Consider the following 17,383-nt stretch of genomic DNA (forward strand, 5'->3'; position numbering starts at 1 on the left):
CTTGGGTTTGATGTTGACCTAACTCGCTTCCTGAGTCTTGTGAATGTGGACTATTTTCACCGGGCGCAGGATCCAAGGAAGCTTGACCTCAAAGTCCAGAAGGCTGTACTCGAGTACCGTGCATCGAAACGCTGGACGAGGGGGTCTCAGGTACGAGTCATGGACACAAGAGTACAATCCGAGGGAGAAGTGAACGCATCCATATTCAAACAAGGAAGTGGACCGCTCGACAGGATTCCATCTGCAAACCGAGCGGTTGTTTACAGCATCATCATCAGAAAGGCGTTACAGGGGAGAGGCGGAGCCAGCAGGGGGGAGTGCAGCGCTGTGTGTGTGTGTGCATGCATGCATGCGTGTGTGTGTGTATGTGGAGCGTGCTCTAGCAGCGCTGAAAGACGTGTTGGACTCACAAACTGGGACAAGAATCTTGCAGCGTTGCAGAATCAATATGAATGTAGGAAGGTGTGATGACTGCTCAGCTTACTTATCAAACTTTATCTAAGAAACTTGTATGAAAGAGGCTTCAGTTTTAGGGTCATTGTTCATCTTTAAGCAGAAGAGTAATTAAGAGGCCTCCTTCCTTTCAAATGGAAAAATAAGTGACCCGGCAAATAAGACAGCTAAAGACAGTGAATAAAGCAGACTGAGGAAGTGACCTTGTCTCTTCACTCCCAAACCTCCGCTGAATGAATCCTTCACACAGCTGATAAACATAAAAAGTCTGACTGTAATCATGTTGATTCCAGTGGTGTAAAAGGATGTTTTATCCGTCCATTAGTGAGGAGGGGAAAAAAACAAATTTCCAAGGTTATAATTATGAGGAAGCTCATTCATAACAATTCAACATCCAGATCTGTGTTCCCCCGTCGTTACAAATGATTTACTCACACACAAGGACGCATAGTAATGCTCTAGAAGCTGTACAGAGAAAAAGACAAAGACAACCATTCGAATAAAAATTAACCAATGACAATGTAGATAATTAGTTAAATGCAATGTATAAAAGAACAAACAATTCAAAGAATACTGGCTGGTTACTCTGCAGGGTTATTGTCAATCTGATGCAGAGATCATTTACAAATCTCAACCCGTCACTTATCCTCGTCCACATTACTGTCGTGAGAGGGTTAAACAGTTTGATCAGCAGACAACTTTTCAAAGAGTGTGAGAAGTGACAAATCACTGACAAGCTTCCTGTTCTTAAGTACAGCCACTGCGGTGCAACTGTACACACGGTGCCAACTATCAAACATCTGACCACATCCTGTGGGCACGGACACTTTGACCTGCTTTACTACATTACACATCCAGTCATCACATTTCTTTACACCGTTTCTGTCACTATGGAGTGCATCATATTTTGGCTCTGGTTCTGTTCACACTGATATATCGTGAAATCCTCATATCAAAAGATTGATGTGTGTTACCAAGGCAACCAGCGAGCCCTCTCCTCATAACTATAAAACATTTGATTCAGCTCCAAAACAACAAAAATAAACTAAACTTAAAAGAACAAAAATATGTAATGTGTACATATTATTTAACGGAGCCAAGGAACTACCTATCCCACAATCCTTTGCAACCGATAGCTCTTCTTCTTAAAAGTAACTTCAGTTGTAGTTAAAGCGTTAATTCTGTGAATAGAAAAGTTTTAATAAATTGTTTTGTCATGCAAACATATGAATGGCATTCACTGCTGCATGTGTTAGCTGACTAGCTAGCTAGCCTGCTAGCTAAACTCTCGGTGTACATGCAGAGCTGAAGGGGTGGGAAACATTGCCATGGTAACAACGAGCGTCATCAATCCGAGACCTCGCTGTGACACGGTTGGTTGTGAGTAGTGTAGCACCTGACCATGTGACCATGTTTCTTTTCAAACGAGGTCGCAATCAGACAAACGTGCGTCTCCTGCAGGAGCATAAACCATCGTTTCACACCACAGGCTGCAGATATTAACGGACGAAGCCTGAGTGACGTCAGCCGTGTGTTCCTGCAGGGGGCGCTGAAGGCTCATCAGCGGCAGCCACCATGCTGGAAATGCCGTCTCAACCTAACTTTCAGTGAACCTAACGACAGGCTGAGAGCCTGATGAATCTTCCCATTCCAATAAAAGACAAAAGAATAATTCAATAACTGTGTTTCACAGGTGTTCAAGTGTCACCAAGAGCTGTGTTTTAACTGTCAATAGGTTCCTATCTGAAGAGACAAATGACTTTCTAAATTCATTACTCTCTCTCTCGACTGTCCTTCCTTAATATCTTAACAGCATCATCATTAACGGACACTACATCATCAAACTGTCAGCTCCACCTTGTTTCCTAATGATCATGACTCTCTGCAGAGACTTAATGAAACGTTAACAGTGTCGCTTTCTCAACAGAGGCTTCGATATGAAGGCTGCAGCGTCAGCACACTTCAACATCCATCCTTATCTTAAATGTATCAATAATGTTCAACACTCAAAACCAGAAACCAGTGTTGTAGTCAAGACCGCATTAAACCCGAGAGCAGAGTTCTCATAGACCAGGACAAGACCAGGGTCAAGACCAGGACAAGACCGAGAGCAGACAATAAACGCCAGCAGAAATCATCATCTGGTGCAGCAGGCGTGTCACTCACTTCGACCTGAACACCACGAAGGCTGCAGACGATATCAGAATGAAGTGAAGTTCTTTGGGCTTACAGAAATCAGACATGTTCCATCTACTCGCGGTGATGGTGTGAAAAACTACACCGGCCTTCATTTAAAACCCGAGGCCGAGACGTTCAAAAAGTGTTCACAAAACCAAGACTGATTTCAAGTACGACAACAAAACGAGAAACTGTAAGCAACGCTGACAACCAGCAGTGATCCAAACCTGTTTCCAGTTTGGTATCCATGTGCAGTTTTTGGATGTAACCTGTTAACACTTGTCCGTTTGCATTGAGACGGAGATGTTAATGCACAGAGCGGAGCTTTCCTGACTGCTTTACAAACACGAGTGAGGGTCTGACGCAGCTCTGGAGTCAGAGGACTTTCATTTAATGACGCATCGGAACCTGCAGAACTTTCTTTTTTTGGGAGAAGAAGAGAAGAGCCGTGTGTCGCCACTTTCAATGAATCAGGTCGTTTCCCTGCAAGACTTCCAGCTGAGTCGGTTTTGTTTATGCAGAACATAAGCCAAGTGTTTGCTCTGCTGATTCATAGTGGATGTAACTCATGATGCAGACTGAAAAAGTGTTGGTGTAATCAACATTCAACAAACTATAGAACAAAAGAAAATGTGGAAACACGAGAACTTTCTCTTTGTATTTGTAAATTATCGGCTGCACGCAGCGATGAGTGCCACGGCAGCGAGGGAACCCGGGTTTAAAGGAAGTCACATCTGCACTCCAAAAACTATCAGGGGGGGAGTTTGAGGGGACAGCTCCTGAAATCCACCTGCACCTCACAGCGGGGGGGGGGGAGACGACGCAGGAGAGACGGGCGAGAGCATCAGAGTCCACTTTCTGACGCTTTGATGAGAACATGGGCCTTTATATGAATGGTGCTTGTTTTGGAAAGCTGCCTTGTAAATGATGGTTTACCAACGAGCAGCATCATCATAAGAGACAGATGAGGTGCAGAGTGCCTGTTAGGTCCCGCCCCATCTACAGAGGCTACAGTCCTCAAGCGGGTGGCCTGGGTTCAAGTCCGACGTGTGGTTCCTTTCCTGCCTGTCACTCCCCACTCTCTCCAGCTTTCCTGCACCATCGGCTGAAGAATACATCCTCTGAGTGAAAGAGACAATCCAACACGCCGCTACCTTGGAACATGATTTCTGAAACGAGGGATTCTTCTTCTAACACAGATTCAGCATGTGGGACTCTAAGTGCTGATTCTTGTTTAGTTAAAAAATAAAACATGTGGACGTAGCCTCGGTGCTAAAGCCATTCCTTTCTGGTATCTTGGAGCCAAATGATGGCCGTCACAGGGAAGGCAATAGCGACCAAAAAGAAATCAAATGTAAACACTGCAGAAAAACTGTTTGCAAGACATTTTCTTATTTTAGTTATTTATTTTCTTTGGTTTTGGAGAATTTCATTTCTACTCTTTTCACGTGATGCTTTGATTTCAGTTTGAAATATTCACTAAAAAAATGACACTAGTTCATCAAACATGATCAGTCTTTCATTAGTAAACGTCTCCCAGCTTTAACAGTTGAGCTCATTTACAGTAGAGACCATGTCAGGGAACTATGAGGGCAAATGTTCATTGATCGTAACCGAGCTCAAATCTTTATTTCATCACGATGTTGATTGGAGGTCGTATCGCCCAGCCTGAAATATCTCAACCTTCCTTCGGATCATTCTAGAAACAGGCGAAGAGAAGCTTTCCTTCAGCCTCCTGTCAAAACGCTCAACACTCCCTCCACCTGTCACTCAACTGATCCATGCACCTAATTATGCAAATGGAGCCTTTATATAAAACAGACGAGTTATCAAACGCAATAAAGAATGAGCTTTAGATACCAAACTCATTTCCTGTTTGAATCAGTCAAGTGCAACCTAACGCAGATTCTCGGCTCCTGCAGACTCAACTTCTGCGCTGTCTTCACAGAGGTTACCGCTCGATGAAGAAGTGTCCGACAGCTCCCGCGTGTTTCGTGTTGCAGAGTCTTAAAGACGATGTTTGGTCTGAATACGTTTGATGAAACCCCACTGTAGACTCCTCTCATGTATTCCTGAGTTTGAAAAAGGCAGGACTGAGCAGCCCCTCTGTCAAAAAGCAGACGCGACAGCGCTCCGATCCTCCTCGGCAGACCGCTCTATCAAGAAGAAAATGGGCCTTCTGCAGATATTCTGTCTGTCCTTTCAAAACAAATTAGCAGCAGCCTGTGTGCAAAAGCAATGAGAGAAAAGATGTGAGTCTTGTCCTTCCTTCGTGCATGCTCTCCAGGCTGTGTGCTCACGTCTGCATTAAACACTTCTGCTGTGAATCTAGAACGAGTCTTTGTGCGTGCGAGCAACAGCTTGTGATGTAATAAGAACTTTAAGCTCTTCAATGCCAAAAATCAGAGTGCTGCACAAGATAGCAATCTGAGATTAAAGCCACTGGATACATGATGTTCTCCTGAGGTGACGTGACACTTGGGGAGGGGGTTTTGGGGAGGGGGGGGGGGTACAACCCCTGATTTTGCCAGCTGCTCACCTTCCCTGTGGCCACTTTAGGGTTCTGGATCCCAGTAGGGAACACTGTGTTCAAACAGCTGCCTTTTCAGCCTTTCAAGAGATGACACAAGCAACAGGTGAAGCTGCTCAAATCATGCCACAGATGCTGCTCTGCCAGCAAGTCTCTCTCTCTCTCTCTCTCTCTCCGCGTGTCTGCCACCTTTCGCTCCCTCAGATAACCCTGTCGAGAAGCTGACGTGACAGGAGCGCGCGCTCGCATTGTCGGGTTCAGGGAAAAATCAAACCCGTTTCTTTCTCATGTTTTAACGATCATCGCAGCTTAAACTACAAAAAATCTCTTTTGTCACTGCAAACTTCCTTTCCTTGTGTCTCAACGAAACAGCACACTCATATTGTGCAAATTTTGATTCACATTATTTTGCATATTTGAAGCGAGTTTCCTGACAATCTGAGTGCAGCTGTTTACTTTGCTTCCTTTTTTTTTTTTACTCAAACTTTTCATTTCTTGTCATCCAACACAAACACAGACTAGTTCTTGGAAGTGTGCACCTGCTTGGCCAATCATCCTGATCCTGATTTAAAATACAAACAACACACACTCATGGTTACTTCCAGACAGCCTCCTTTAAACTGAGGCGGAAAAAAGTATGCAACAAGTAGTATCATACTCCAGAGCCGACTATAGTGTAAAACTTGGGGGGGGGGGGGGGGGGGGGTACCACAATGTGTTCACATTCTTTCACCATAAAACCACAAAGTGGAGTCTGTTCTGTGGGTGAGTCATAACAGCAGTGGTGTTATGCTTAGTCTCAGTGTGCAGGAAAATGTCAGCCAGACAGGCACAGCAGCACGACTACCAGCCTCCACCTCGCCCGTCCACTGTACACTGAGCGCTGCCTTCAAGTGCTGTCGTAAACATTATAATTACCAGTTCAGCACACAACAATCGACCCAACTAAGTAGTATTGAGAGAGCGGGGATTTTCCTGCAGTGAAATGTTACCTTTAGGGGGGCGGACAGCTTAGAGACGGTGTCAATTGGTAATACAAGCTGTGTAGTATTTCAGTAGCTTGTGATTTCTCTACAACATCTGCCAACATCACTGCTGGTGTATTTCTACTCTACGGTTCCCTTTTGACACTTTTTGGACTTTTTTAATAACTAATCATTTCAGGTGTGATGCTTTTCTTTTACTTTTCCTGAGAGTTACAATTCAGCATTTAGCAACAAATCAATTCCAACAACTTCCAGCTCTGGTAACAGGATGTTCAGAGTAGCATTACACACTTTGGCTGACCTACCGGGGAAATTGTTGTTAAGCCTGCTGACAAGCCAATTAACTGCGACAACAAACACATTCAGACCATGTTCTTGATTATCTGACCAGGGAAGAAACTGTACACTGCAGCAGCACCTTCACCTGGGCTTTGAGTGACCTTAAAGTGAAGAAAACACGCTGTCTGTTTATCTGTCAGGGGGCTTTAAAAAAAATACCTGGGAACTGAAAGTGAGTACAGCAGCATGACCACAACTATTCCGGGAACTATCGGCTGGCCACAACTGTCAATATGAAGCTGAGAAGTAGATCCTGAGGCAGACAAACCAGGGGAAGTATGACCTCTTTAGTCTTTATAGTCATAGAAAGTGTTGCTGGATATGCACAAACCTTCATGTTTGAATTGCCCAGGAATGTAGCTTTGCCAGAGATTATATAATCAGCCTGGGGCATGTGCCCTACTTGGTGTGAATACTAGCAAATGAAGTCCAAGGAGATTAGGCCAGTGACAAACAAGATGATGACATATTACATAAATAATAAAAACACTATGCAAACAAATACTGTTCGCTCAACAATCGTGTTGCAGGAAAAGAGGGCTCTGCAAGCGCAACATGAAGGGACACAAGCTGTGCAAGACGGACACTCACTCCTGCACGAGTGTTCACAGTTCAACACAAATAAAGTGACCACTGACAGTCAGAGCACACAGTGGTTTACAAAGTTAACTGTGCAGAGTGGAGGAGTGCATGTGCATGTTTGCTTTCCTTCATATAACAAAGTGGAAATGCAATGAGAGCGAGATAGCAAGTTAATAATAAACACGGCGGCGAGGCAGGAGAGGAGAAAGTGCTACAAGTGAACTTACAGGAGAAACGTGTGCTTTCTCTTTTTTTTTCTTTACTTGGTTTTTTTTTGGCAGCAAAATGCACAACATGTATTTCGTGCAAACAGGCGTTGTGTTGCAGAGAAGTGCATTAAAATGAAGCTTAACCTTGAGTGTTTGTTTGGTGGGAAAGGGAAATGTGCAGAAGGCACATGAAAAGAGAAAGAGAGAGCGTGTTATAAGTAGGTGACAAGGTGTAAAAAAGCTGAGGAGCGAGGTCATAACAGCGAAGTAAAGGGAGCTTGTTGTCCTGCAGTGATGTCAGCTCGACAGGGCCGTAAGCCTAGCTAAGCTCCTATCAAGTGATGCCTGTGTGAGGCTAACGTTAGCTTAGCTTCAGCTAGTTAAAAATGGCTGCTTTCCTTTTAGTTTTAAATCTCTTACCAGACAGAATAGATTGGAATGGCAATCCTCCAAGCTGGCCCCGTTTGGTACATAACAAGAACTCATCCTTCTTCTTCTTCACTGATATGTCCAACTCTCCATCATTTCACGTCCCCGGGGGAAATAAAGAACAATGTTTCCAAAATAAAGAAAAAAAAAAAAAAAGATGTGCAGGTCTCAAATCAAACCAGAAAGATTTTTTTGCAACATTTGGCTACAGGAGAGTTCATTCAACAACCTCCCGAGAGAGAGAGTCTCTCTGTGGAGACATTGAGACAAATAAAAAGCACACAGCAGCGGACAAAAAGCTTTACAACAAATGTGCATAAACAACAACAAAAAAAAAAAGAAAAAGAAAAGGAGAGCAAAGAAGCAACTCTCCCCCCTCCCCCTTAGCCCCTAAAACGGTCTCTTGCTTTAAAAAAAAAATAAAAAATAAAAAGCCCGTCCTGTGTTACTCCTCCATCGCAAAAATCAGTCTAAAAGCGAAACGCATCCCGTGTAAAAACTCTCCAAATGTGCCATCGGGCTATATTTGAACCACCGATTCGATCATTTTCTCAGCCTCGGTTCCTGTTGGTTTCCATTTGAATTCATGGATTCCTTTCTTTAATGGCGGCCACAGGGACAACTCTGCCTTCCACAGCCTATTGGCTCATTCGTGGTCAAAAGCTGCGTCAAGCTGAGCGAAGACACGGCGACGCGAATCACAAAACAAGGCAACACTTCCGGCAAATTAAAAGCCAACATATGATCAGACATTTAAGACAACACCGGATAAACTCCAGTGACCTGCAACTACACAGGGGGTGAAAACCTGCAGCAGCTGATCCAGAGTTAATGAGTAATTAAGGGATGAATACGATACGACCAACAACAACAAAATACACCATCTTCCACAAAATAGATTTAAATAAAGCTCTTAAAACTTTGTTCATGCAGAGAAAACTGCACGAGTAATGTTTTAAGAAAGCATTTTGTGAATGGAGTTTGTAATTAAAACAATAAACTGCACACAATGTCTTCATGTGTTCTGCAGCCTGGACTTTACATTCAAAGGTTTTATAAGAACACTATTTTTAGTTGTGTTGATAAAGCGTCTTCCAGGAAATGAAAGACCCTGTACAACATAATAACAATCTAACAAACACAGCAACCTTACACACATAGTTTGTGTGTGAGGATAAACACAGTAATAAAGCATCTTGATCTTCCTGAGTTATTGGTGACAGATGAGTGCTGGGATGACAGGATTGTATTCTTTAATTTTTGAAACACCAACATTTGCAGGCATTTTGGTTATCAAATTACGTTTTTTCCTTTTTTTAAGTATTTTTTTTTTAAATCCCCAAAATATTCAGCTGCGAGCTATGATCGTCTCGGTTTTATTTTGAAAGTCCCGTCCCGGTGTTTCGTGTTGTACCGTGGTTGTCTTGACTCTGTCGTGGTCATGAGGGCTGTAATAACACAAGACTGATAGGTATTGCCGCCAGGCCAGCGCAAGTGGCGCTGCTGAGCAACAGATTTTTGTTACCAATGATCAAACCTCACAAACTCGCTCACTAACACAGTGCACCACCTAGCGCATGTGATGCTGCACTTGCACTAAGTGAAAAGAAAAATGCATCCAAAGACGCATTGATTCGCCCTTTGTTTTGTTTGTTTCAATCAAATTCAATCGCTTGACCTCATTTTCACAGCGTGTGGCTCAAGTGAGATAAGAGAGCATTTAAATCAAACACGAATTGAAAGCATTTAAAAGGGAAGGGGAAACCATGACAGAGTGGAAAATAAAAGGAGGAGTTACATTAAGAGAACATGCTGAGAACACTTACAGAGTATCATCCTTAAAATAATTTATAAAATGAAAAAGGATGTGCCAGTGTGCTTCAAAATCTGGCAGTAAGAACACATAAATAAAACCTTAAACAACCTTCATTCATCCTAAAGGGAAAATTAAGGTTTACACAGGCTGATATTGAAAGATGTTCCTTTGACACACACAGGACCTGTGGACATGCACAGTGTAGTGCAGGGTTTACAGATTATACTAACTATTACAGACCACATGGGGTATACTCGTGTCCACAGTCCACATGGGGTATACTCACATCTACACCCCCTCTGATTCACACCTTGGATTCATTCTCAATATTCAGTTGAATCTTGAAAAAAAAAAAATCCAAGGATGGTGAAGGGATGATCCTCCCTTCTCTCTCTCTCTAATTAGCTTGAAGCACTAACTAAATATGCAGTAGTAGTATATACATGTCACTGTTTATAACAAGGTCACTCATTCTCAGTTCGACACATAAAAAACATTTGGGGGGAAAATAAGAATACAGTATACCCACTTCTTCGGGCATCACTACACCACTGGACATGCATTAGTGGAGAATTGTAAGAGCGGGGCTGCTGCTCAGGGAGCATGCTAGAGCTGTTGGGGGTCCGTTGTTTTGCTCATAGGCGCCATGGAAATACTCTGTAAGTGATCTGGCACCTCTCCAGGAACCATTCTTTCATCCGCACAGGGACATGAACCAGCGAACCCTCCAGCTCCCAATTTAAGTCCCTATAGACTAAGACTACTGCTGATAGCACATTTGCAAAACATTAAATGCTAAATGGACTTGAACTTGTTGAGTCCTTTTCTAGTCTTCTGACCACTCAAAGCTCTTTTACCCCACAGGTCACACTGACACATTCACACAGACAGTGATGGCACAGGCTGCTGAGTAAAGAGTCCATCAGTAGTAACTAATTCATTCAGAATAAGAAACGTTTCTTTTTTATTGCCAAGTACATTTACACATTCAAGGTGTCTTGGTGCAAAACAGGACAGAAAGCAACAACTTAAATAATAACGTATCAAGCAATTACAATATATAATGTACAATTTTAAAATGTACAAATATAAGAAACACAAAATGTGCAATAAAGGAGCTGTTCAGTTTACATACATATTCATACACCACTGATGAAGCAGTGGGAGCAACTTGGGGTTAAGTGCCTTGCACAGCGACACATCAGACATGTTGCTGCAGGAGCTGGGGATCGAACCCCCCACCTTCTTGTTGAGAGATGACCAACTGAGCCACAGCCGCCCATGTGGGAAATAACAAATTAACCTACAGAAATTCAAATTCATTATTCAACAAAGTTAAGTTTCCATCTCGGCGTTAAAACAGTTTTTTATTGTTGAATAAAGTGTTTTAAACTTGGACCTAGTTAGATTATTATTTTGTGATATAACTTCACCATGCTTGTATTTGTTTACATGTTGAGGATGAGGAACGAGCAGCAACGAGACAAACCAGCCTGTTCCTGAAGCGTGGAGAAGAGGACGATAATCGTCAGGATGTTATCTGCATGTTTGGGTAGATGCAGTCAGCATTTCCTTCCAAATAAGTCCTCAAACTGCTTAAACCAAGATGGATGCATAATATCTTAACAAAATGTTTTTCATCTCGGTCCAAACCTAAAGGCTTTCATGTATGGTTTTATGATACACTGTGTTGTGTCCTATCTCATCATATTGTATCATCACATGAAGTATGGCGTGGCAGCGTGGAATGGAAAGCACTTTTCTAGTCTTCCGACAACTCAAAGCTCTTTTACCCCGCAGGTCACACCGACACATTCACACAGTGCCGGCAGAGGCTGCCGTGTAAAGAGTCCATCAGAAGTAACTAATGCAGTCACACACATGCTTTGCAGAGGACACTGACAAAGTAGGCGGAGCAATTTGGGATTAAGTGTCTTTCCCAAGGACACATCGGACACATTGCTGCAGGAGCTGGGAATAGAACCCCCAACCTTTCCATTGAGAGACAACCAACTCTTCCAACTCTTCCAACAGCTGGCCCTAATGGAGTGGTATTGTTTGGTGTTCTATCATCTTTTACCATGTTGTATAGTATGGTATGATGGCAGTATGGAATGATATCCTGTGGATACAGAAACCTGAACCTGATCTGATGCTAATGTGCTGTGTCATATTGTTCTGTACAGACTCACTGAATTGCACAGTAATATATCTCATTGTGCTGTGTGTTGCTGTGTTTTATTGTATCCTGTTGTAGCTTTTCTTATTTCCTGTTTGAAATACTGAAAGTAAGAGCTGGGAAATTTAGGCCGTAAAGGTGGCGTTGACAGGAGGCCCCCGGGGGCCAAAAACAACTGGCAGCTACTCAAACAAAGCTCAACACTGATCGAGTCATGAAGGTGTGGCAGCCTGGAAAGTGATTACGCTGTATTAAAGAGCGACATGTGAAGGCATCATTATGTTCAGTATTTTTAGAGGATTCTTTACAAACATCAGTTAATCATTATTTGAAAAATTTGCAAAAAGAGCATATGGGATAAAATACAGGAGGGATTTCTCCTTTATATTCCTCACGTTCTTGTTGTCTGCACTTACTTGCTGCTGAGGTAGAGGTCGGAGCAGGCCGTGCATGAATGAGGAGAGGCGGGGGCTGGGATGACAAAGTCTAATGGTGGGGGCTTAGCGTACAGCGGTGGTTGTGGAAGGACTCAGTCTGATGGTGGTGGCTGGGCGTCAGGGACTTTAGTGCCAGATCACCTCGCGACACCTTGAAGGCACCATAATCATTCCTTCATCATGTGGATCACATTTTCATCCAAGCCAAGACAGCATCAGTCCCTCACATGATAAACAAGAGAAATATTCCAGATCCTGCAAAGATGTTTTAATTATGCAAGCACTTTAAAGTCATTACCAAAACAATTTGCAACAAGAGTTCTGTGCTTGTGTTGCGCAGTCTCCCCGGCCCTGCGACTTTTTTTGTCTTTCATCTGATCCCAGTGGAGAGAGCAGCTTTCTCAACCTTAAATCTCCCCATAGGAATGACTGAGTGTGCTTCCCACGCTTTATCATCACTCTCCTTGATGGGAAAAAACAATTGTGGTGCGATACCATCTGTATAGGATTGTTTAACAGAAAAAAAAAAAAACATACACACATCTAATAGCACAGCCGATGAGCACAGTTGTCATAGCAGGGTAACTAATGTGAAATCCAGATTGCTATCATATCTGGTGATGGTTTTCTCTCACTTATCTCCCGCTCCCTCTTATCTAAGTCCAACAGAGACAGTCTGTCATATATATTCTCTCCCAGCAGCACTACTCAAGAATACAGGGGAAATGAGAGTGTAAGATAGTTTGAAGTTGGCCAACTGCTCTTCTGACATTTTGACGTGCTCTGTGGTCCCTGCCATTCTGTGCCGTGGGAGCGTGTGCCGGAGGGCCCCGTCTCACTGTTGTGTGACTAAATCCTGCAAGAGAAAGTGAATAATAAATCTTTGGCTACGCCGGAGAAAGAGAGACTATGTGCTGAATTTGATTAGTTACTTTGGTCAGAAAAGACAGCAAAACCAAGACGCATTGGACAGAGAGTCGGAGTCACCATGTTGAATCATCATCACAGCTCATTGTATTGGACTAAATCGCATCGTATCATATAGAATGGTCGATCTAATGTATCATATCGTAACCACCGACTGTGAATATTAATGGACGAAGCCTGAGTAACTACAGGGGGCGCTGGAGTCCCTTCGATGGTGGTCTCCATGCTGGAAATGCTGACTCATCCTAACTTTCAATCAACCTCCTGACAGGTTGACAGCTGGACCTGAGATGGGTTTAAAGCCTCCTGACGAACCGTGACGCCGCACTGTCAATCATGTCAGCTACATGCCTTACTGCGAATAACTCCTATCTCTTCATAAAATCCAACTGGAAGGGGTCTCGTTCCAATTGGGTGTGCCCTGAAAACCTCCAACGGGAGGCGTCCAGGAGGCCTCCTAATCAGACGCCTGAACCACCTCAAGTGGTTCCTTTTGATGCGAAGGAGTAGCAGCTCTAGTCCGAGCTCCCCTCGAATATCTGAGCTCCTCACTCTCTCTCTGAGGTCGAGCCCAGCAATCCTTGTTTTATTCTCTTGTTTTTTTATGAAGAGTCTTGATGCTGCGTTTTCAATTATTTACTGACTGTTTATCTCTGATAAATACGTGAAAAAAGACCATTACTGTCATCCAGACACATTTCAACTCATATTTCAGACATTAGTCCAACAATCAATGTAGCACGGTCACCTCCTGATTCCTGACTGTTCACATGAATTGATAACAATGTGTGTGTGCTGTGTTTGTCCTATGACTGCAGACACAGGGCAGGAGACAGGATGAGCGGCGCTGCTGCTGAAGGATCATGAGAATCATGTGAAAGAGCTTTCTGTAAATCAATAAAATTGACCACAAGGACAGGAAATGTTCTCTCCTCCACCAGCAGACAGAGCTGAGACATCCAGCAGTTAAGAACACGACTCCGAGGTCCAGAGTTCAACAGCGTAGCGTGTGTTTACAGAGGCTAAGTGCTAATGTCCCATTGTTGGCCTCTGCAGAGCAGGAATAGTTATGAAGAGGGTCAACAAGCGTGCCATGTGCAAATAAAGCAGCCCTTCTCTCTGCCGTCTTGTTAAATCGAACACAGATATGCACCTCGCTGCCCTCTAACACTCGCAAACAAATCACAACATGACCTTTTTATTCAAAGCATCAACAAACCTGCAAAGATGAATTAAGGAGAGCTTTTGAATTTAATGAGAAGCACTTATTCCATCCTTTTACTCTGGTGGTGGTACTTGGCCCTGACTGCAAAGTTATTAAAATCTTGAATCCGAGCCACTTGAGATGCCAGATTGCGTCTAAATTCAAATAACATTATGTTTAAAGAACCGCACAGCCAGAATATAAATATAGCTCACGTTAAAAAGTGCATTATTGACCACATCATGGTTCATATCCTCCGTTTCTTTAAATAGCACTTTTGTAATCAACAACAATAAAGAGATAATGAATACAAATAAAAGTCCGCTTTTTCCTTTTTTTTTCAGTAATCAGGCAGGAAATGCTCTTTAAATTGGGACGGCACGTGGGCTATGTCTCACACGCCATGTACAGAGATGATAGTCAGCCGTGTGCTTGAATCCGACCTCGGCCCTTTGATGCATGTCATGTCCAATAGAGGCAAAATGGCCCAAAAATATCTTCCATCCATCCATTATCTATGCTGCTTTCTCCCGTTAGGATACACTCCGGACTGTTCACCAGTCAATCACAGGGCTCTAAAAAGGGAGGGAGTATATATCTAACTTGTCTTGTCTGTTGATTGTCTGTCGTTCGTTATTTGTTGTCCCAAATGTCTTTAGCTAAGTTTTGCTGCTAAGAATTTGTTTTATAGTATTGCTATTTTTTTTTTATTGCTTTTATCTAAATTTGTCATGTTTATTGTTATTCTTTAGTGCTCTTTTTTATGCACTGCAGGTTTGCACTGCGGGTTGAGGGGATTGCAATTTGATCTGTGCTGTATGTTTGACATGGAGCATATTTGACAATAAAGCCTACCTATACCTACCTAAATTTTAAATCTTTATGAACGGTTGGTAGTTTGAACCAGATGTCTACAGGTATGGAAGGTGTTTCTGGGACGGTCTTATATTCACCAATCATGTTTTGGGGCTTACTGGCAGGTTTTAGGTGCACAGTTGAAAAAAAAAACAGTATCTACAACCTCTGAGTCACACTATAAGCTAGTCTCATGCCGCTGTAAAAGCAGTCTCAACCCGAATGGGAACCTCCCAGCCCCTCCCACCTACAGACACACTGAGAAGCCAAATTGAGAGTTCTTGGTGTAACAGAGTGGGAGCAGCCCCTGGTCATTAGCCTGAGAGGGCTGCATAGTGCTGAGCATGCAGAGAGGCTGGCTCCGTGCCGCCAGCCCCCATCTGAGCAGCCGGGCAGAGTGTGTAAGAGACTCACCGAGTGTGAGGTCAGGCAGAGCAGAATGTGAACCACAAGAAGGAGAGAAAAAAAGCCACAGTGTCGTGCTTGTTTTGCAGGTCAACGAGTTGTTGCAGCATGAAAGAATAATGTGTTTGCTTGTCTGTACACAGGGAATGGATAAACTTCAGCTCTTTGTCAGCTGACACCTGCTCAAATCCAAACTCTGCAGCCTGCTTTGTAACAGGAGCAGAGAGCTACAACATGAGTCTCTTCAGAACGACGTCAAACAGTGTTATTCAGGGGCAGTTAGGCAGAGAGCGGCTCTTTGTTGAATCACTTCTCTGGTTAAATAGTGTGAAGTGCTTGTCAGCTTGGTTGTTGCAACAATGCTTTGCTTCTCTATCTGTGGGTGAGGTCTGGGGTGAGGTCTGGCTGCCATGTTCCCGCCCTTAATGGAGCTGTGGGGTGAGTTGTTCGGGTGCTGGGTGCTGCCCTGGTGCGTTCAGGAACATTCCAGGAGCACAAATAAAGCCGTAGCTGTGTGCCTTTTGTTGCACTGCTGACTAGACAAGAGCCTTTTTCCTGCAGGGCTGCTGCCTTAAAAAAGATGAAGTCGTGCATCCCCGCTGGTAAATGATCTGACACACTTTTTCCTGCTGCAGTCTTTTTCACAAGCCCTTGTTGTTAGGCTGTCGTTGTTATTCTCCCTCTGCCTTCCCGCCTTCCTCCCTCCCTCCTCTCTTTCATACACTTTTGCTCACACATTGCAAGCAGATGGAGGGGGAAAAAAAGGTGTCTGTATCAAAGATATTTCCTCCTCCTTCCTAAGCAGCCTTCCACCCGGCAGAAGCAGCATGGGATTAATAAATTCAATATGAATTGAAGGCTAATGAAATGTGCACCCCCACCTTCTCTCCCTCCTGACTGCCAGGCGCTTGGAAGGAAGGCTGAGCTCCTTGAGACCCAGCTAAGAGAGAGAGAGAGAGAGAGAGAGAGAGAGAGAGAGAGAGAGAGAGAGAGAGAGAGAGAGAGAGAGAGAGAGAGAGAGAGAGAGAGAGAGAGAGAGAGAGAGAGAGAGAGAGAGAGAGAGAGAGAATGAGATCATTGTCACTATTACACCATCAAAAGCAGCAGTCAGCAGAAGCATAAAACTGGCCTCACTGTCAGGAGGCTGACCTGGGTGACTGGATGCAACATGCCTGGCATTCCTCTGTGACACGGTGCTTTGTCATTTTCTTTCCAGTGACATATAGAGGGACGAGCCGCATCCTAGAAGACAGCTTTCCCAAGGTGTAACAATGCAGGCATACAATTTGTTGAGTAAGGTCTCCAGAACATGCAGGATTGTTATAAGGGTTTCTTGCTTCCAAATCATGAAATAAAGACTTGTGTAAAAGGCTACTTCCATGAAAGCAGCATGTTTCTAAAAGTCGTGGCAGTCTATTGAATGGCATACAGAAGTAAAACACTATTAGGCCAAAAAACCCACAAGCATCCGATATCCTGCACAAAGGCCATGTATTATTTGTCATTTATCATCCTCTCAAGCCACTTTACATCTCTTTTTATAAAAATAAAAAAAAGCATATGCAAGAGGCTTCGCCCAGTATCAGTTACACAAAGATAGTGCATGCTATGTTAAATCCTTACAGTTGGCAGCTTGTGCAGTAGTAAAGGACACGGCAGCCACAGGAAACACATCAGGTTTGCAGACGCTGCAGTTTCCCTGCCACCCATATGGACTGCTGCAATTAGATCAGAAACAGAAGCAGAGAGAGACACAGGCAGACAGAAGGAGAGATAGAGAGAAGGAGCGGGAGGGGGCAGTGAGACAGAGAGCTATGGGGGTGTTTGAGTTCAACTCAAGGGCATGCTGAGAGG

General features: G+C 43.6%; 1 protein-coding gene and 1 long non-coding RNA gene across 2 annotated transcripts in view; both read right to left on the reverse strand.

Moving 5' to 3' along the window:
- The window catches only part of med13a (mediator complex subunit 13a), an 84,626-nt gene extending 76,225 nt beyond the window's left edge, over positions 1-8,401 (reverse strand). Inside the window, exon 1 of the mRNA XM_079356324.1 lies at positions 7,698-8,401. Coding sequence (XP_079212450.1) covers positions 7,698-7,763 — 66 coding nt within the window. The 5' untranslated portion in view covers positions 7,764-8,401. The remainder of the gene's footprint in view (positions 1-7,697) is intronic.
- Positions 8,402-12,064: 3,663 nt separating this feature from the next.
- Positions 12,065-17,383, reverse strand: part of LOC306831439 — a 34,964-nt gene continuing 29,645 nt past the window's right edge. The window contains exons 3-5 of the long non-coding RNA XR_013780084.1: positions 17,153-17,247; positions 16,411-16,469; positions 12,065-12,994 (exon numbers count right to left, since the gene is read on the reverse strand). This is a non-coding gene — a long non-coding RNA (uncharacterized lncRNA). The remainder of the gene's footprint in view (positions 12,995-16,410; positions 16,470-17,152; positions 17,248-17,383) is intronic.

This window comes from Symphodus melops (assembly GCF_947650265.1).
Source record: "Symphodus melops genome assembly, chromosome: 11".
In the NCBI taxonomy this organism is placed as follows: domain Eukaryota; kingdom Metazoa; phylum Chordata; class Actinopteri; order Labriformes; family Labridae; genus Symphodus; species Symphodus melops.